Here is a 21,054-nt window from a genome sequence, read left to right as displayed (position 1 = left end):
GAGACTCAGACACCCAGGTCTCTGATTGTAATACACAGACCAAGAGAAGGAAAACTGTTTCTACAGGGATTGTTTCTATATTATTGCTTGCATCATCATTTTTCATATTCCCAGTAAATCCATTGCTATACTACACTGCTACTTATCATGTTAAGCTGCATCTTTGAAATCAGAAGCTGAACTATAGGCTTGGCAATAGGAAGATAAAACTGCCTTGATCAATTTCTTCATGAAAATATTAGGATTCCCCCTCTATCATTGCCCATGAAGACAACTGAATAAAACCAATGTCTGAGACATTTGGTAGTATTGAGATTAAACTATTCAGAAGCCAAAGGTGAATGAATGAACAAAGAGAAAGATGAGTCATAGGCAGAGTGAGCCCTTCTCAGAGAAACAGATAGGTCATTACTGAAAAGAAGGACCACAGCTTTTGAGGTGATAAACAAGAATACTAGCCAGACACTCACAAGCTTCTGGTGATTCCCTTCAGAATCAATCCCATACTGTCCTCACACTCCACTGAGTAACTCCAGCACACCTCCCAAAAAAGAGACACACATTCACACTTTAAGCATAGAATGAAGGAGAATTCAGTTGAATGGCATAGAATAGGTTTTCAACAAGAGCATAAAAGAACCTCCCCTCCCCCCCCCCCCGCCCCCAAAGAAAGCAAGACAAGGTCATATGCATGGGAAAAGCCTGAGGTATTTCTAAAATCAAACATCAGACAGACGCTAAGGGGAATAAAAAGGACAGAACTCCACATGATCAGATCACATCACAAAACCTCCAATGGTAAAAATGGGCAGCCCCAAACTAAAAATTCAAATCGTCTTACAGAAAATTTTTTTATAAGAATTGCCCAGATGAATTCAAGGGCACTAGATTTAAAAGAACAACCATAAATTTCATCAGAGAATTCAAGGACTTAAAAGAGATGAAAGTCATCTCAAAGAACTTAAATAAAATAGAAATAAATGCCTCAGTGATGTTCAAGGAAACACAAATGTGCAGTTGAATGAAAGATGCCAACAATCTAGAATTCATAAACCTAATTCAAACATATGATAGAAATAGTGCAGAAAACCCAAGAACAAATAAAACTGCAATTGAAAAACAAAACAAAACAAAACAAAAACAAAAACAAACAAACAACCCCTGTCAATACAAATTAGAAAACCCAGAGGGACTGCTTTATAAGTAGAGTGGACCAAGTAGAAGATATCGGGAATTAAAAATAAAGTAGAGAAATTGAACTATTCAAGAGAAGAATATAGAAACATCTTTATAAGCTAAAGGTACCAGTAGCATTTTAAAAATGCCAAAGTTTGAGACACACACAAAAGCACTATATAATTCTTTTTTTGTTGGCCATCTTCTGCTTGAGAACAGGACCTGCTCTATGGTTGGTTTATATACTCAGTAAGAGTTCACTGGAGTAAACTATATTTTCTCATTTTTTAAAAACCTAAAAAAGGAATATATAAGAATTATTGGACACCATGAAAACATCAATCTTCATGTAATAGACATAGATGGAGAAGAATCCAAGTGTAGAAAAGATCTTCAACAATAGCATAGAAGAAAACTTCTCCCCAAATTAAGGAAAGACAAACATAGATAAAAAGATGCCTAGAGACTACCAAAGAAACAAAATCAAAATAAAAACTTCCCCATGGCATTTTTGTAGTTAATAGTGTGTGTGTGTGTGTTGTGTTTGTGTAAAATTTCATTAGGAAAACAGCTGATTTATCAATGAACATTTTGAAAGTCAGAAAATCCTGGATCAATGTACTTCAAATTTTAAAAGAATAAGACTACTGTGGTATACTATGCCCAACAAAACTATCTACAATCATTGTAGGAGAAAGAAAATCTTTCCATGACAAAAACAAGCCAAAAGGCAGCACAGAGAATTGGGAAACAATAAGTTAGACTGAGTAGAAAAATGAGCACAGCCAAGAGACCTCATAACTGAGACTATGGCAGAAACACAAAATAGAACTAGGCATAGTAAAACAAAAAAGAAAGATAACAGCAACTAATGCACATGTTTCAATAATAACATTAAATATCAATGACCTCAACTCCACAAACAAAAGACAAGGGTTATTTTAAAGGATTAAGAAACAAAATTCTCTTTCTGTTGTTTACAAGAAACTTATTTTACTTACAAAGACAGACACCACCTCAAAGTAAAGATGGAAAAGGTATCCCAAGCAAACAGGACTAGGAAGCAAGCAGAGTCAATCTCATTATAGCTGACATAGGACTTCAGAGACAAACCAATCAGAGATAAAGAAGGACACCTCATTATAACCATGAAAACAAATAACCAAGAAGAAATTACTATCATAAACAACAAACCATGTAACAAACTATGGCACATACAATTTCATAAAAAGCACTCTACTGAACTTAAAAATACAGATTAATTCTAATTCAGTAATAGGTAATTGCAACACCCCACTTTCTTCAACAGACACGTCTTCTTGACAAAAATTTCATATCAAATGCACCTAACAGATATCTATACAATGTTTCATACAAACAGTAAAAAAATTCACTTTTTTTTTGGTAAAATTGGAACTAAATTAACAAATTTAGTACCCTACAGATACTTCCTTTTCTAAAATAGGACACATACTGGGGCACAAAACAATTTTTTTGTTTGTTTTTGTTTTTGTTTTTTTTTGTTGTTGTTGTTGTTGTTTGATTTTTTTGAGACAGGGTTTCTCTGTGTAGCCCTGGCTGTCCTGGAACTTACTCTGTAAACCAGACTGGCCTGGAACTCAAAAATCCACCTGCCTCTGCCTCCCAAGTGCTGGGATTAAAGGCGTGTGCTACAAAACAAATTTAAACAGAAAAATTTAAATAACTCTATGTGTCCTATCTATCTACATTACAAAAATAAGCATAAAATCAACATCAAACTCAGCTCTAGAAAATACACAGACTCAAGATTAAACAATAAATTAGTTAATAATGAGTGAATCAAGGAAGAAATTAAGAATGAACATTTAAAATTCTTGGGAGCAAATTAATAATTCAACCAAACAGATGGAACACATTTAAAACAGCAAGCAGCAAGAGGGAGATTTATACATCTAAGTCCCTGTATCAACAGATCAGAAAGATGTAACTCAAAAATTTGAAAAAATTAACAGACTAGAATCAAATCCAGCAGACAGGAAAAATAATAAAAGTCAGCACAGAAATTAATGAAATACAAACAAAGAAAGGAATACAGAAAAGCAATGAATCTAAATAGTGCTTCTTTGAGAAGATAAACAATATCAGTTGACAGACTCTTGGCCTAACCAATCTGAAGAAATAAAGAGATGAATCAAATTAACAGAATTATATATGAACAGAGAAGCATTACAATAGCTGCCAAAGAAATTCAGGATAGTATAAGAAATTTTTTATTCAATCTCTACTCCATTGAAATAGAAAATTAAAAAAAGAGAGACCAGACAAATTTTTATATTTGTGTAAAACCACTAAAGTTAAACCAAGAATACATCAACAACTTACACAGGCCTTTAACAGATAAATAGATTGAAGTAATAATAAAAAGCTTTATCTAATAAAGCCCAGGTCCAAACTGTTTCACTGTGGAATTCTACAATACTGTCAAAGAAGATATTCAGCTAGTACTACTTAAATTATTATTATTTGTTATTATTATTATTACTATTACTATTATTGACAGGGTTTCTCCATGTAACCTTGCCTGTCCTAGAACTCACTCTGTAGACCAGGCTTATCTTGAACTCATAGAGATCTGCTTTCCTTCACTTCCAAATGTTGGGATTGAAGGCATGCACCACCACCACCCTGCTTCTTAAATTATTTTGTTTTAAAAAAAAGCAGAAGGAGTGTTTCAGAATTCTTTCTATAAAGGCAGCATCCGTTTAATACCAAAGCCAGGTAAAAACACAACAACAAAAGAGGAAACTACTCAGGAAAGTCCCTGAGGAGCATAGACTCAAATACTTAGTAAAATACTTGCAAACAAAATGGAATCACAAACAGCAAAGGCTATTCAGGATGATCAAGTTGGCTTTTTTAGAAATACTATAAGAGCCAGAAGACCAAGAATTCTGTATGAGGTAGTATTTCCTACTGATAATAGGAAACAAGAAAAATTAAATCTAGACAAGCTGGTAGCCTAAAGAAGAAAAGCACAATGCCAATGCCAGTTGATGTGTCAATGTGAATAAAAGGAATGCCACAAGCCCCTTCGCCTACATGAAGCAATTAATAACTGCTGAGAGCAAGAGATTCACACTTCTCCAGGGACAGGTTCCCTGATTGTTTATCTATTCCCAGGTGGCCAGTTCTAAACACATTTTATTTAAGAATACATATGAAATACATACAAGTGCATGCATATGTGCAAATGTATGTGTAATGTTTGTGTTTATGAAGAATCCCTAAATGGATTCAGCAGGTTGTATTAATGTGTGACTATATATCTGTATATGTGACTGTGTATGCAAGAATGCTGATTAAAGAAGAGGTCATTAATTTCAGAGTAAGAAACAGGGGCAAAGGAGGAGTTGGAGAGAGGAATGGGGATAAAAATTTTGTAAATATAGAATTCATGTGAAATTCTCAAAAATTAAAAGTATAAAAAAAGTGCTGGATAATTTATATATAATTCATATATACATATATATATGTATATATGAATGATAAACAGTGCTGTAGGAAACTTAGATGGAAATGCTAAACTATTATGTCTAGAGCTAAAGTCAAAGGAACAGGAAGAAGGCGAAATGCTATCCATGCGTGCTGTGAAGCAGTGAGGAGAGATCACATGGATTTGTGTTAGTCTCCTTTTGAGAATTAGGGAGACAGGAAATTTAGTTTTCCTAATTTCTTAAAAGGAAATAAAATACTCAGATGAAACATGAATCACTACTTAACTTTTTTAATATCATAAACTTTGCCTGAGTATTATAATTATTAAAAATCTTTCTTTCATTAAATTTTGTAAAATTTCCTGTGATTTTTCTTTGTCTGTGTGAATATATTAAACATTTAATTATTTTCATGACTTCCTTGGCATTTTTATTATCCTCTTTATCACAGCATGTTTCCGAATAAAAGGTTCTTTCTTATACTAGTGTAATTTCTCCACTGGGTGAGGAGGGGTGAAATGGATAGGAAGAATTGAATTCCACATCTCTGCCCTGTTGTATCTATATTCTACTGTTTATGTTTTGACATATTTAATCTGAATGACAATATAAAGCATAAAACAATATAGTGGACCACTGAAGAGTTTATCAAAGCAAATGAATCATTAAACAGACCGTAGTGATTAGTAGAACAACCTGTTGCATAAAAATTGTGTATGCCAAAAACTGCTCAACTTTCTGGTTCCATCCCTGTATCTCTGATGGATATGTCATATTTCAACTGCATTTTAAATACACATGTAACTCTTTGAGAATTTCATATGTATATAAAATGTATCTTGATTATTTTTCCCCACTCCTCCCAGTACTTCCTCCCACTCCCACTCCAATCCCCTTACCCTCTCTCAACTTCTTCTATGTTTTACTTCTTTGCTTTAACTTACTACTCCGATATGTGATGGTGTGGTCAGTTCAGCTGGACCACAGCCTGAAAAGCTGAGTCTTCCTCCCTCAGAAGTTACCAACTGAAAATAGTTCAACAGCCTTCTTTACAGAGCAGTTTCCATATTTCCTACAACTTTTCCAATATTTCCATTTGGTATACCCATATTACTCTAAACATTTCAAAATCTAAAACTTGAATGTAGGAAAATCAGTTTTCATAGTAACTTCAAATTATTGATGTGTTTTCTGTAAGTAGAGGGTTTCATCCTATACAATACAAACAACTTAATTTTTTACTTCTAAGAGTTGTCCTCTGACCTCTGCATACTCACCATGGTTTGCATGGACCTACATAGACAGACTGTACACAAACAGACTGACAGACAGACAGACACAGACTGATGAGAGTTATTCAGAGGAAGTGGAAATTATGGGTATGAGGAATCATAATTTGCCACCAATATTTATTGCTCTGCCTCAGGGGAAGGAGTATTTTGTGATATTCATAGTTATAATGCACTTTATTTTGATTTCCTAACTTTCCAATTATAATATTTTTTCTACAAAATTTAAAAAAACTCCAGTGGAGCCCTAACTATTAAGAGTAGTAATCTGCCTGAGCTGGACAAATCGTTATATGCTGAGGAAGAGACATTTGTCCTATTAAAGAACTAAAGTGGAGACATGCCCTATGACTGAGTGCTTCCCTGGAGATTGCAGATGTATGTCCCAAGACAAAGATCCAACTTGGACATCTGAAAGGCCAACTGAAATTGTAATTCCACCCTTCTCCTGTAAGAGGCAAAACCATCACTACAAAGCTGGGTGTTGAAGGCCACGTGGAAGGTGAGACACCAGGGATGGAACTGAATATAGCACATTCTGACACAGCAGAGACCTGCAGACAGAGATCCTTATGGCAAAGACCTGCATTAGTGGCAGAATGTTGCACAGGAATGCAGTTAGCAGATGAACAAGAACTTGTGTCCTGTTATTTCTATCATGACTCTGCTTAAAATCAAATTTGCAACAATGAAAATAGTAGCATTTCATTCTGTAATAGTAAATATGGTGCAATTATAAGAACAACAGAATTCTGCACTAAATCCATCTAGCCCTGGGCTTTTTGTGATTGGGAGGTTTTAATGAATTCTTCTATTTTCTTATGGAATATGGACCTGTTTAGATGGGTTTTTGGTATGTGGTATCTGTTTAGAAAACCATTCATTTCATTTCATCTAGATTTTCCAGTTTTGTTGAGTATAGGCTTCTGTAGTAAGAGCTGATGACTTTTTGAATTTCCTCAGTTTCTGTTGTTATGTCTCCTTTTTCTCTTCTAATTTTGTTAATTTGAATACTGCCTCTGGGCCCTTTAGTTAGTTTGGCTAGGGGTTTATATATCTTGTTGATTCTCTCAAAGGACCAGTTTTTGGTTTGGTTAATTCTTTGTATTGTTCTATTTGTTTCTATTTGTTTGATTTTGGCCCTGAGTTTGACTATTTCTTGCCTTCTATTCCTCTTGGGTGAGTTTGCTTCTTTTTGTTCTAGAGCTGGGCTGTTTTTGATTGGGGTGCTGTTAAGTTGCTAGTGTACAATCTCTCCAGTTTCTCTACCAGGGCTCTTAGTGCTATGAATTTTCCTCTAAATACTGCTTTGATTGTATCCTGTAAGTTTGGGTATGATGTATCAAATAATGCTTCAAAGAAGACCTAATATCAATATTTCTTGAACTATTCCATACAATAGAAAGAGAAGCACCACTATCTAATTCATTCTATGAAGCCACAATTACTCTGATACCTAAACCACACAAGGACCCAACCAAAAAAGAGAACATCAGACCAAACTTGCTTATGAATATCTATGCAAAAATACTCAATAAAATTCTTGCAAACGGAATCCAAGAACACATCAAAACCATCATTTACCACGATCAAGTAGGCTTCATCCCAGAGATGCAGGGGTAGTTCAATATATGAAAATCCATCAACGTAATCCACTATATAAACAAACTCAAAGAAAAAAACCCCACATGATCATTTCATTAGATGCTGAGAAAGGATTTGACAAAATCCAACACCCATTCATGATAAAAGTCTTGGAAAGATCAGGAATTCAAGGCCCATACCTAAACAAAGTAAAAGCAATATATAGCAAACTAATAGCCAACACCAAACTAAATGTAGAGAAACTTGAAGCAATTCCACTAAAATCAGGGACTAGACAAGGCTGCCCACTCTCTCCCTATCTACTCAATATAGTACTCAGTCCTAGCCAGAGCAATTAGACAACAAAAGGACTTCAACAAGATATAAATTGGAAAGAAAAAAATCAAAATATCACTATTTGCACATGGTTATGATAGTATACTTGTGACCCCAAAAATTCCACCAGAGAACTCCTACAGCTTATAAACAAATTCAGTAAAGTGGCTGGATATAAAATTAACTCAAACAAGTTAGTGGCCTTCCACTACTCAAAGGATAAATGGTCTGTGGAAGAAATTAGGGAGACAATACCCTTCACAATAATCACAAATAATATAAAATAACTTGGTGTGACTCTAACCAAGCAAGTGAAAGATCTGTATGATAAGAACTTCAAGTCTCTGAAGAAAGAAATCAAATATCTCAGAAGATGGAAAGACCTCCCACGCTCATGGATTGGCAGGATCAATATAATAAAAAATGGCTATCTTGCCAAAAGCAGTCTACAGATTCAATGCAATCCCCATGAAAATCCCAACTCAATTTTCACCGAGTTAGAAAGGGCAATTTGCAAATTTATCTGGAGTAATAAAAATCCTAGGATAGCAAAAACTATTCTCAACAATAAAAGAACCTCTGGTGGAACCACTATGCCTGACCACAAGCTGTACTACAGAGCAATTGTGATAAAAACTGCATGATACTGGTATAGTGACAGACAGGTAGATCAATGGATCAAAATTGAAGACCCAGAAATGAACCCACATACCTATGGCCACTTGATCTTTGATAAAGGAGCTAAAACCATCCAGTGGAAATAAGACAGCATCTTAACAAATGGTGTTAGCTCAATTGGTGGTTAGTATGTAGAAGAATGCTAATTGATCCATTCTTATCTCCTTATACAATGCTCAAGTCTACGTGGATCAAAGAACTACACATAAAACCAGAGATACTGAAACTAATAGAGGAGAAAGTGAGGAAGAGCCTCAAAGATATGGACACAGGGGAAAGATTCCTGAACAGAACAGCAACGGCTTATGCTTTAAGATCAAGAATTGACAAATGGGACCTCATAAAATTGCAAAGCTTCTGTAAGGCAAAGGACACTGTCACTAGGACAAAACAGGAACCAAACAGATCGGGAAAAGATCTTTATCAACTCTACATCTGATAGAGGACTAATATCCAATATAAACAAAGAACTCAAAAAGTTAGACTCCAGAGAACCAAATAACCCTATTAAAAATGGAGTACAGAGCTAAACAATAAATTCTCAACTGAGGAATATCAAATGGCTGAGAAGCACCCAAAGGAATGTTCAACATCCTTAGTCATCAGGGAAATGCAAATCAAAAGGTCCCTGAGATTCCACCTCACACCAGTCAGAATGGCTAAGATCAATGCCTCAGGTGACAATACATGTTGGTGAGGATATGGAGATATGGAGGATATGGAGGATATGGAGGAACACTTCTCCATTGCTGGTTGTATTAAAAACTGGTACAACCACTCTGGAAATCAATCTGGAGGTTCTTCAGAAAATTAGAAATAGGTCTACCTGAAGACCTAGCAATACCATACCACTCTTGGGAATATACTCAAATGTTGGCCCTCTAACATGGCAAAAGGACACATGTTCCACTATGTTCATAGTGGCTTTGTTTGTGATAGCCAGAAGCTAGAAATAACCCAGATGTCTCACAACAGGAGAATGAATATAGAAAATTTGGTTAATTTATACAATGAAATACTACTCAGCTCTTAAGAATGAGGACATCCTGAGGTTTGCATGCAAATAGATAGAACTAGAAGATATATCATCCAGATTTAGGTAACTCAGACCCAAAAGGGCATGCATGGTATGTACTCATGAGTTCTTTGTTATATTGCATATTAGTACACCCTGTTTTTAAATTAGGGAAAAGTGGATATTAGCCAAAAACAAAAAACAAAAACAAAAACAAAACAAAACAAACAAAAAACCCCAGAATACCCAAGATACAGCCCACAGAACTCAAAGAGTTGAACAAGCTGAAGTGCCGAAATGAAGATGCCTCAATCCCACTTGTGAGGAGAAGAAAATAGTCACAAGGAGGGAGGGAGGGATATAGGTGGGAGATGGGACAGGGATTGGAGGTTGAAGCGGGGAAGAGGGTAACATGATCTGCTATTGGGTGGGGAAAAAGGACTGAAGCCCTGAGGGACAGCAAAAAGACTGGACACAGACAACCTCAGGATGTAGGAAGTGTGTGGGGGGGGAGGAGGGGGGAGACCATTCAGAATGTGTCAGAGACCTTAGATGTAATTTCCTACAGTGGGGAGACGGAACTTGTAGAGCCTACTTCCAGCAGAAAGATGGGGCATCAAGTAAGGTATGGGATTGCCATCCTACAGTCAAAACTCTGATTCATAATTATTCCTGTCTGAAAGAACTGCAGGGATAGAAATGGAGAGGATCCTGAGGAAAAGAAGGTCCAGTGTCAGGCCCAAAGTGGGATCCAGTTCAAGGGGAGGCCCCAGGGTCTAGCATGATTGCCCTCCAAGACCCAAAACACAGATGAAAGAGTCACATGCAGATATTTACATCCAACCAATGGATAGAAGCTGCTTACCCCTGTGTTTGAATTAGGGAAAAATTGGAAGAAGCTGAGGAGGAGGGTGACCCTGTAGGAGGACCATCAGTCTCAATTAACCTTAACCCCCGAGATCTCTCAAACACTGGACTACCAAATAGGCAGCATGTACCATCTGATATGAGACCCCTAATACACATACAACAGAGGACTGCCTGGTCTGTGTTTATTCAGAGATGATGTGCCTAACCCTCAAGAGACTGGAGGCCCCATGGAGTTTAGAGGTCTGGTGGGATGGGGTGGGGTGGTGGTGGGGTCATCTTCATGGAGACAGGGGTTGGGGAGGAGGTATGGGATGTGGAAAAGTTAGAGGGTGGCCTGGGAGAGGAATAAAATCTGGAGTGTAAAAAAATGTTTAACTAAAAAGATATATATATATATATATATATATATATATATATATATATATATATATATAAAACAACAGAATCTCTATGACTCTAATGCAAGCCTTCAGACTTTAGACCATTGTTGGCTGGTAACAGTGTGCGTGTAGACAGCAGCAGTTCAGATTTACCAGGTGTGCCAGATGTTATCTTTTAGAAACAAACTGGCACACAGCACAACAGAGCTTTCTTGTAGCAGTATGGTGGCATTCAAGTTGTCTGAAGAAATATATGTATGCATTAACCATTTTTAGAGCCAATGATAAGCTTTGACTGGAATGAAGGTAAAAATGAGGAATAATAATGCATTTCTTGGACAAGACAGAACATTGTTAGGTGAAGTTGGCATCTCTGTTCTAATCTTATCTTGACACTACTGTTTGTGGGCTTAAATGAAACTTTAAAAATGTAAATTGCAAAACTTAAGGAAAAAATGGTTATTTTCTGTATATAGGTATTTTGCATGTGTAACTATACCATGAGTGTGCCTTGTACCTAGGGAGATCAGAAGAGGGTGTTTGATCCCCTGAAATTGGAATTGTTGCCATGTGGGTGTTGGGAATTGTGCTTGAGTCCTCTGAAAAAGCAGGTAGCCACTGTTCTTAACCACTGGGCTATCTCTCCAGCCAAATATAAGTAAATCAACATTTGAAACCAGCCCAAAACGTGTGGCATTCATTCCTACCTTGGTCTAAGATCTGTCTGATGACAGAGATGTAACCATCCGGTTCCTGCTCTGTTGAGATCTCCCATCTCTTTCTGGGGATACTTAATAACTGATAGAAAGGATCTGAGCTCTCCATCCCACAGAGCAAAGTCACTACACTTCCTGTTGAGTGAAGTATCTTCTCCAGAAACTGACACTTCTTTGGTGTCAGGTCTTTAAGTAGACTATTAGATATTATCAGAAGTTTACATCTGTAAGCATTTAAGTTTAGCATTTCCAAATGTGAAGAAGAAAAACTGTGCAAAGGATATAACAGGATTGCTTCTCTTTCTACAACACGCATAAATATTTCTCTCAAGTATAGAGCCCATTCCTCAGCATCTTCTTCATGTAGCAACAGGATATCTTTTGCATTTCCTGGAAAAAGAGAGGGGGAAAGGTTTCAATTTTCTTATAGTGGAAAAGCTAACAGCAAGTTATTATACTTGAAACTTGTAATATACCATTTGGAAACATGGTAATTTGCTTATAGCAGACACCAATATTGTAAAACAGTACTGTCTTTGTTATAATCATGCAGAGTATAATACTGGTAAGCAATAGTCAAGCCCACACCCTGCTAGAGACTTCACACCACTGCATGAATGTGACTCCTCAAAATGCATTTACATGAAGAAACTCAACAGTGAAAACCAAAAAGGATGTAGGGTAGTGATGTGTCATAGATTAACAAGTCGTGGACTGGTTAGACTGCTTATTAGGTAAAATGCTTGCTAACAACCCAAGCATCCGAGTTTAATCTCTGTGCCCAACATCATGAAAGACAGAACTGTGTCCCATATATTGTTCTCAAACTTCCATACATCGGATGTGGCCTATGCACATCATATACAATCCATACACAATAAAAATGTATTAATATTAAAATAGTAACAAGTTAATATTGAAATACACAGGAGGCTCTTACAGAAAAATTCTGTAAGATTCTTAGGACCCTCAGGCATCTCTTTCCTACCTGACACTGCATGACAGTGCATCCGTGTCAAGATGCTACAAAACAGGCTCAAAGCTAAGTCTGAGAAATAAGTCAAGTCCACAAATTCAACCTCTCTATCAGAATACAGTGGAGGACTTTGCAGAAGACATTACAAGGACCACCCAAGACCTTCAGTGCAGAAGTTTACAAACCACCCTGTCTTCCCCTTTTCCCTCAGTCTGTATGAGCAGGCATAAAAAGCCAGCCATTCAATAGTACCAAATACAAGAAGGAAGAAAAATAGGGATATATTCCTGGCCATACTAAAAAGTCTAACATTCATTTAGATAAATATGGACAGAGTAAATATTAGGAGTACCAATTGCTATTTTTTTAATCTGATGGGACCATGCCAAATGAAAATAAAAATAACAATGATCACCACAAGAAAAATACAATTCAGCATACAAGGGCTAGTGAAAATAATTAAGGGAGAGACTGACAGGTCTTCAGAGTATAAAATCTACTGGACTTTGAGTAAAACAAGAGTTAAAAATTTAAAAACAAAATCTTCCTCATCCAGGTAAAGTTTTAAAAGTAGTACCTAGATTAGAAATTTGGAATATTTAATTTCCAACCTGAAACAACGCTAGATGCTTCCAAGCAAATGTTGAAAAAGGATGAAATGAAAGTATTGCAGGAAGAATATGATAGGGTGGATTAAAATAATAGAGAAAAGGCTTAGACACATGAATAACACAATATCTTGAGGTCAAGAAGAGAAAAGTCTTCACTGAATCACTGTAAAGGGATTTCGGAGCCAAATCAGTTGATAAAGAGCATGCAGACCTGAGCTCCAAAACCCACAGAGGAAGGAAGAAAGAAAGAAAGAAAGAAAGAAAGAAAGAAAGAAAGAAAGAAAGAAAGAAAGAAAGAAAGAAAGAAAGAAAGAAAGAAAAGGGAGGGAAGGGGAAAGAGAGAGAGAGAGAGAGAGAGAGAGAGAGAGAGAGAAAAGACATTGGACAACTTTCAGAAGTCAGTTCTCTCATTCTATCAGAGATCTGGGATCCTGGATCAAAGTCAGTCCTATCTGGAAAAATTTTTTACCCACCGAGCCGTCTCAGCTGTCCAAGATTATTACTATTTTTTAACTCCTAGACACATGAATATAAGGTGCCAGCTTTATGAATCAATAGGGGCACAACTGGAAAATAAACTTCTAAAATAAATGAAACCTTGATTAAACTGACGTTAGTTTAATGGTTATTATAAAACTTTCTATATCAAGAAAGAAAAAGTGAGTCAACCACGAGGGGAAACAGAACATTTGGTGTAATTTCTTCAGAAAAATTCCAACAGATTACAGTGAATTATAGGTTACCTCTCAAAAGGCAAATTCTTCTAAGGTACTGATTCTATACAACCCTGTACTGTGCAGCAATGAAAAGGAATAGGCTGTGGCTACGTGTATAAATATATATAAATCAAAAGCTAACACTGAAAGAAATGAGCAAGCACACAGAGCAGAAGTACGGAATCTGCTAGACACAGTTAAGGTTATTTGAGACAAGGGTTAGTGGGTCAGGCTGTTGAAGCCTGCTGTAGCTCAAGAATTACTCTCTATCTTAGTCTCGGTAGGGGTTTTTTTTGTGTGTGTGTGTGTGTGTGTGTGTGTGTGTGTGTGTGTGTGTGTGTGTGTGTTTGTGTGTGTGTGTGTGTGTGTGTGTGTGTGTGTATACATGTATTCATTTGTCTATCTTTGACTCCAGCTCCTGAAACTCTGTGTCAGGACCCTATGAGAGAGGGTTGCAACAAAACGGTAAGAGTTAAGAGATTTCTAAACTCCTAGCAATCAACATTCAATTCCACATCAAATACATACTGAAACTTGGGTGCTTACTACACAGACCTGGTTCTGAACACATGTCAGGCATATTTGCATGGTGCACACTGTTGTGCCATACAAAGCCAATGCTTTGAATACTACGTGGAACACTACAGCTCAGATTCGAGACTACAGTATGCTATGACCTCCTGTGTTAGTACTGCCCATACAAAGTTCTCTGCTGCTATAGAAACATAGGATTTAATTATAGGAAACAGCCTTTTAATATTTAACACTGTTATTCCTCAGTGTTAATTTTATCTATATATATTCCTTTATATTAATTTTAATCAAAATTACTACACCTTTGAATTGTACTGCATTAGGATGATTAATTTTTTTTTAAATCACTATTTGAGCAGGTCACTTCGATTTCATGAAATGCCACTTGGTAAATTTTAGCTTGTCACTAGAAAAATATTTCCATGTTTTAAAATTTTCTCTAAATATTATTTTGTCATTTTTTTCCTGTGATGTTTTCAAGATTGGTGATTATAGAGCATCAACAAAGTTGATAACACACTATGATGTTGTGTGTCTCAAGTATCAAATATTTAATTCTTTATGTAAAAAAAAACAGTGATTTGCATGCAGATTTGGTTGTCTTTAATAAATGATAAAAATCATTATATATATATGTATATATATATATCAAAGAAATTTTTAAAAAGACACATCCTTATGATTTATCATCAGCAAATGTTTAACTTGTATACTATTTTATAGACCTTTATACTGGATATCTGAGGTAATATAAAGCAATCTTAGGTAAAAAGTAATCACAAGCAGAAAATTTTAGGATGTCCTGTTTTATAATGCATATAAACTAAAGTGTTATGAACCTGGACATTAAAGAATTGTAGCCAAAGGAAGTTTGGGGATGGAGCTACTCAGCAGTCCCTGAGTCTGATAAAGCTGACAGCAGGTGGGTTTGCACATAAAGATGATTGTGTCACTGATATTTAAAAACCTGAGTGAATACTAACTATAGAAGCATGGCAGATCTGAAAGGATTTCATTAAACTTAAAGGCAGGCGCATTATAAGATTTTGCACACGTAATAAAGAGTTATATAAAATTAATTTCATAAGTGCAAAGCAAAGCATAAGTTATAATAAAAAGTAGGATAATTATCTATCATTTGGGCCAATGGTGTTGATATATAAGATCATAATAATGTGAAAATTGACTAGTAATTAATTGAAAGTTGAGATTAAACTATCCTAGAGAATAAGTCAGATGCACTAAGTGATATAAATTCATACATAGTGTCACAGTACATCCCAGTACACAGTACCTGTAGCTGTGTACATCAGGGTACACAGCTTGTGACTATTCTACATGAAACATAAAGGAAATCAAAATCAGTGACAGACAAAAATCCAGCCCAAATGCAGCACGATCGAAGAGAAGACATGGCAATGCAGAAACCTAGAACAAGAATAAAGGTGAGATGAATACTGTCACTGTAGAGCCCAGACCCATACTGAGGTCATTTGGATTACATCATTGGGCAACAGCTAACAAGGCGGCTCTCTGGCAAACACATAGTAAATAAGCTGAGACGCTTCAATGGAATACAGTTAAGAATAACACTTGCAGGACCAGCACTGTTTCTTCATTCATCATTGAAGCTCAAAGAGTAAGCACCAAGGGCATATGTAATAATACAATATGGTAGCTAAACTTACTGCCTAGCATCTTACCCCAAAATTAATACAACCTTTGTTCTTATTCAATACTCTGGACCTCGGTCATGTTCACTTAGGTTGATTAGTCCTTTGTCAAAAACCTCTTTATGCTAATTTTCAAAAGACTGAAGATTAGCACTAAGTATCATTTCTTTCCTCCTGATAGATGAAGTCCGGCAAGTCATTTGGTCTTTAATTTTCTCAATTACTATTTATGAAAAAATTTTGAATCCTCAATATGCCACTAAATAACATCCCCTACTGTCACCAGGTCTCCCCTGGGATGCCCTGTGGCCTCTGTGGAAATAATTCAGACAAGTCATCCCAAACATAGTTTATTCTAGATAACACTCTCAAGGGACAAGAATGGACGATGGCTGAAGCTGTTAGTGTTCTAGCCAGCAGTTTAGTTAGGCTTGATGCGATTTTTAAAGTCTCTAGAATAAGCAGCTATTCCTGAGAAACTCTTTCCTGTCCAGGTGATTTATAGACCCGTTTAAAATGAGTCTGTAGGATGGGGACAGTGGTATAAAGTCTCCTGATGGACAGTGTTTAGCACTCTTAAAACCAGATTAGGTATTTACTAATGACCTGGACAATGCAGGATGCCTAAATACAGTCAGACCAGTACCGGCAGCTCAAAGGACCAGTTCCTGGTTTGTCAGAACAGAATCCAAATAATGACACATGGTGAACAATGTCTTGGAAAAATGTGAGAGATGTTCAAGGAAAAAAGGCAGAGGGCCTTTTACCTCAAGTGCATTTTGTTCCCTGGGTTGTTTTTGGATATGCTATCGTGCCTCCTGTGTTCAATATTTACATTTAATTTCTAAACCATGTTTATTCTTGTTGAATGTTGGGACATAACTATAGAACCCAATCTGATGTAAGGATGGGCTGAGTGCTGGTCTGCATTGCTCTCATGCTTTCCCAGACAGAATCTATACCATGTGCCATGATGCAATTGTCTTTACGCTGGTCTGTTCAGAGAAAGTTCTGGGACAGGGCTGCTCTGTTACTATTTTGTAGGTGTTTACTGGTATTAATTTACATGTTTTTCTGAGCTCAAACACTTTCCTAGGATCATTGCTTTCTTTGTTACATTAATGTATACAAGTATACTGAAACTGAAGCTACCTACAACATTAGACAATAGTCTCATTCTTTAAGGTCTTCAAATCTCAGGTCTCACAGACAGATCTGCATAAATTGATGAAAGTCAACAATGGTTTTATAGGCTATTGAGAGAGGGGTTCAGTTTCCGTATCCTCCAACGCTGCTGGCATTGAACTATCTCCTGAACTCATTTATTTAACTCATAAGCTGAGCAGAGACAGTCTTTTCCACTCACTGATGATCACTCTCAGAAGGGAACTTGTCAGAGCCACAAAGGCGATCAGGGACCTTTGTATTCCCTTTGATTCTTTTCATAGGTAACTGAGATGAGTCCAAAACCAAAAGTTAATAGAAGCTGTACTCATATCTATGACACTCTTGTTCTTTGTCCTAAAGCAGAGAAGATTGTACTACAGTGATATATACGCTGCAAATCCAACAGGAAGTATCCCTGAGTTATCCCAAGTAGTCTGGAGGCAATGCACTTCATTTTACACACTTGAACTAAATCAAGTATAAATTATTATTTTGTCTATTTAAGGATGGGTGCTATTGTGGAGATCAGCCAACTGTTTTTGGTTGGGAAATTGAATAATAGATGATGAACCTAGTTTATAGCAATATAAAAAATTCATTTCTGGAAATATGTAACATAATTAAAGAACATTACTATTGGAGATGCAATTAAAGTCACAAACTGGTTATTCAAAATGTTTGTCTCAAATCTAACAACATAGAAGTAATGAAATAATGGTACATCAGTGTCATATGACTTGCTGGGGAATTATGAACAAGCCTATACAATCATTGAAGTACGGCACAGATAAAAGATAATAATGGTCCATCTAAACCTAGCTTAGTGAACCAATGAGTTATGGGTGACTTGGTCACAAATGGCATGGATGAGCTGTTACTTACAGGAAAAAAAATATGACTCAAGATCAGTTGCATCACCAAAAAGCCCCATGACAGTGACCCCAGAGAGGTTGCATTTAGAGTCCATCCTTTAGACAAGCTTCTACTTTTTATATACAACAGCACCACCCACCACCTGGAACAACTATAAGCAAGAGATTGACTAGAAAATCTCAGGTGAACCTGCTAAGACTCTACCTCTCTTTGTCTACTGGGAAATGGTATAAGACTAAATCCTATCACATTAGATGTAGCCATCACTGTCTAACTTATTTCTGCCATCACTAAAGGATCCAGCAATCTCACTGTTTCAACCTGTACTACAAGGTAGATAAAATCCATGTGATACTCCTGCCTGGAGACTTTCTTTATCCTAACAAATTGGTTTTCCAGAATAATATAAAGCGGTATTAACTTTTTTAAACTTCTGTCAGATTCAATAATGTCTCATTTGTCTTATAAATTACTATAATGAATTCTTAATCTGAAAGGAACTTTGTATCAATAATTTATATTGACAATCATTTTCATACAGAAAATTATGTATATTTTCAAAAGAACAAGGCTAAACATAAATCAAAATTCTTTTCTAGAATCTTAGCTTCAAATAAGCACCTTTCTTCCTGTTGAATAAGATCCAATGTCAACCCAAGATTTCATTACACATAATGGGAAAATATTGCAAGATTCTAATTTCCAAAATCATACATTTTTATTGACAAAAAGAGAAAGAATATAAGGTCTAGATGTTGCCCAGTAATTGGGTGCTTTGCTTGCCATAAACAAGGCCATTTTAGATCCTGGAAAAAGTTAGAAAATAACATAATAAAAGTTATAGTCATGATACTTCATCTTGTTATAATCATACACATTAATGAAAAACACAGTTCTCATTTCAGGAGTGTAAGAGGTAGTTTGTTCTGAGTGGAATATGGATTACCAGGACCTGAGAACAGGGATTCAGGTTGCCTGAATGGCATGTTCCAACAAAGCACTCAATGATAGAGTATTTACTCATCACAAAACAGGAAAAAAGATGTAAGGCAAGGAAATGACTAAGTAAATCAGCGCTGGCAGCAGATAGGCAGATTAGAGTAAAGCAGAGAAGTCACAGGCTCTAGTTATCTGCTCACATGTTTAGATTTGGTATTGGTGAACACTAATAATCCACTGAGAATGTACTCAAGAGTATAGATGCACTCAAGTACACTGATGATCTGAGCTCCATCTTGGCATTCTCTAAGGTGCCTGGGTACCCTAACCTCTAAGCATTGTCCTCTGATCAGTGCACACACACACACACACACACACACACACACACCACACAAAAACACATCTCACATATCATACAAATGCAGCCACACACAAATCATCACACACATACACACACATCATATACATGCACACACACACACACACATCACACACATGTAGCCCCATATGCACCACACAAATGCACACACACACACAAACACACATCACACATATTACACACATGTAGCCCCATATGCACCACACAAATGCACACACACACAAACACACATATCACACACCACACTTATATGAGACACATACACACATCACACATATATGCAGCTACATACAAGCACACACATACACCACACACACACCACATACACATATCACACACACCATACACATGCACACACACACACACACACACACAAACACACACACAGTTTTTAAAAAGAAGATGACTTTGGATAGCTCTCAAGGAGACTAATGATATTTTTGTCAGTAAATTTGTAATCTTCCAGCTCTCTACAATCATGAAATTCTAATCTGGGAAGTTCAGTGCCTGTGCACATACCTTTATTTCAGTCATTCAGTAAATACAGTTGAGTCAACTCTGTAAAGATATTTTCTGTATGAAAGGAGACAAAAAACAGGGACTTTCTAATAGTGTTTAGATTGTGAAACACTTGCTCATATTTCTCCTCCATGAAAATAGGTTTGGATCAATTATTCACAGAGGCAAAAGTGCCTCATGTTTCCTATATAATTTGCATAAGTCTATGCAGTCAACACTACAGCCCCCCATGCATGTATGTACAAATGTATGTATGTATGCATGTATGTACATATATACATGCATGCATGTGTGTATGTATGCATGTATGTACGTATATATATATTTCACAACCCTCTGGACCACCAGCCACAGCCATTAGTTTTCAGTTCTTCAGTACATCACTTCTTCCTTCTGCCTTCATGGCTCTGGGACTTTCTCTGATACTACATACCCGCTCACATGGAAGCTATGCTACAAAAATTACCTGATACTCAGTAATTACTCGTGGCTTCCACAATGTAAGAGTCTGAAAAAGTATTTTGGGGGGTGACTTTTTAAAGCAATGTACAACCTGAATATCTGGATATATCAATAGGGTTGTACTCCTACGGTATTCAAGAGCTAATGCATTATTTCAAGTACACAGATGGCATGAACAGTCTGTTAGCACCACTGAATCTGAAATGCCAGAAATTTCCTGTTATGACAAGCACAGTAATCAGCAGGCAGACTTCCTATAAAGGGTGAGATGGTAAATACTTTGGGCTTTGTGAACTGCGTACAGTACCTCCTCTTTCCTTTTCCCATTCTTCCTTCTACCCTTCCTCTCTTTAATACTTTCAAGGTGTAAAAAGAATTCTTATCTCACAAGTAAAGCAGAAACAGGACACTGGTTGGTCAGTATCTCTGCCTATAGTTATCTAACTTCCTGTCTAGAATGTTCTAACTCTCTCTTCACAAAGCATTAAGATGTCTATTCATGAAAGTACTGTGTTGTCTGTCCTCTGAAACACAACTACCAGGGTTATGATTAGACCCTTGCATTGGTGTGCATGGGGAATAAGAAAGTCTACCTTAGAGACAACAAATGACACCATTAATAATTAGAGACTGAATATCAAAGTTTCTTACCCCCAATAATTATTGTGGTAATTTGATGGTCTAT

At 36.4% G+C, this 21,054-nt stretch overlaps 1 protein-coding gene across 1 annotated transcript in view; it reads right to left on the bottom strand.

Annotated features, from left to right (window-relative positions):
• Nucleotides 1–21,054, bottom strand: part of Bank1 (B cell scaffold protein with ankyrin repeats 1) — a 288,847-nt gene that overhangs the window by 220,554 nt on the left and 47,239 nt on the right. Inside the window, exon 2 of the mRNA XM_021158677.2 lies at nucleotides 11,512–11,910. Within this exon, the coding sequence (XP_021014336.2) occupies nucleotides 11,512–11,836 (325 nt within the window). The 5' untranslated portion in view covers nucleotides 11,837–11,910. The remainder of the gene's footprint in view (nucleotides 1–11,511; nucleotides 11,911–21,054) is intronic.

The sequence above is a fragment of the Mus caroli genome, unplaced genomic scaffold, assembly GCF_978045245.1.
Source record: "Mus caroli unplaced genomic scaffold, Mus_caroli_1 scaffold_3, whole genome shotgun sequence".
In the NCBI taxonomy this organism is placed as follows: Eukaryota; Metazoa; Chordata; class Mammalia; order Rodentia; family Muridae; genus Mus; species Mus caroli.
This window is presented reverse-complemented; position numbering and strand designations above follow the sequence as displayed.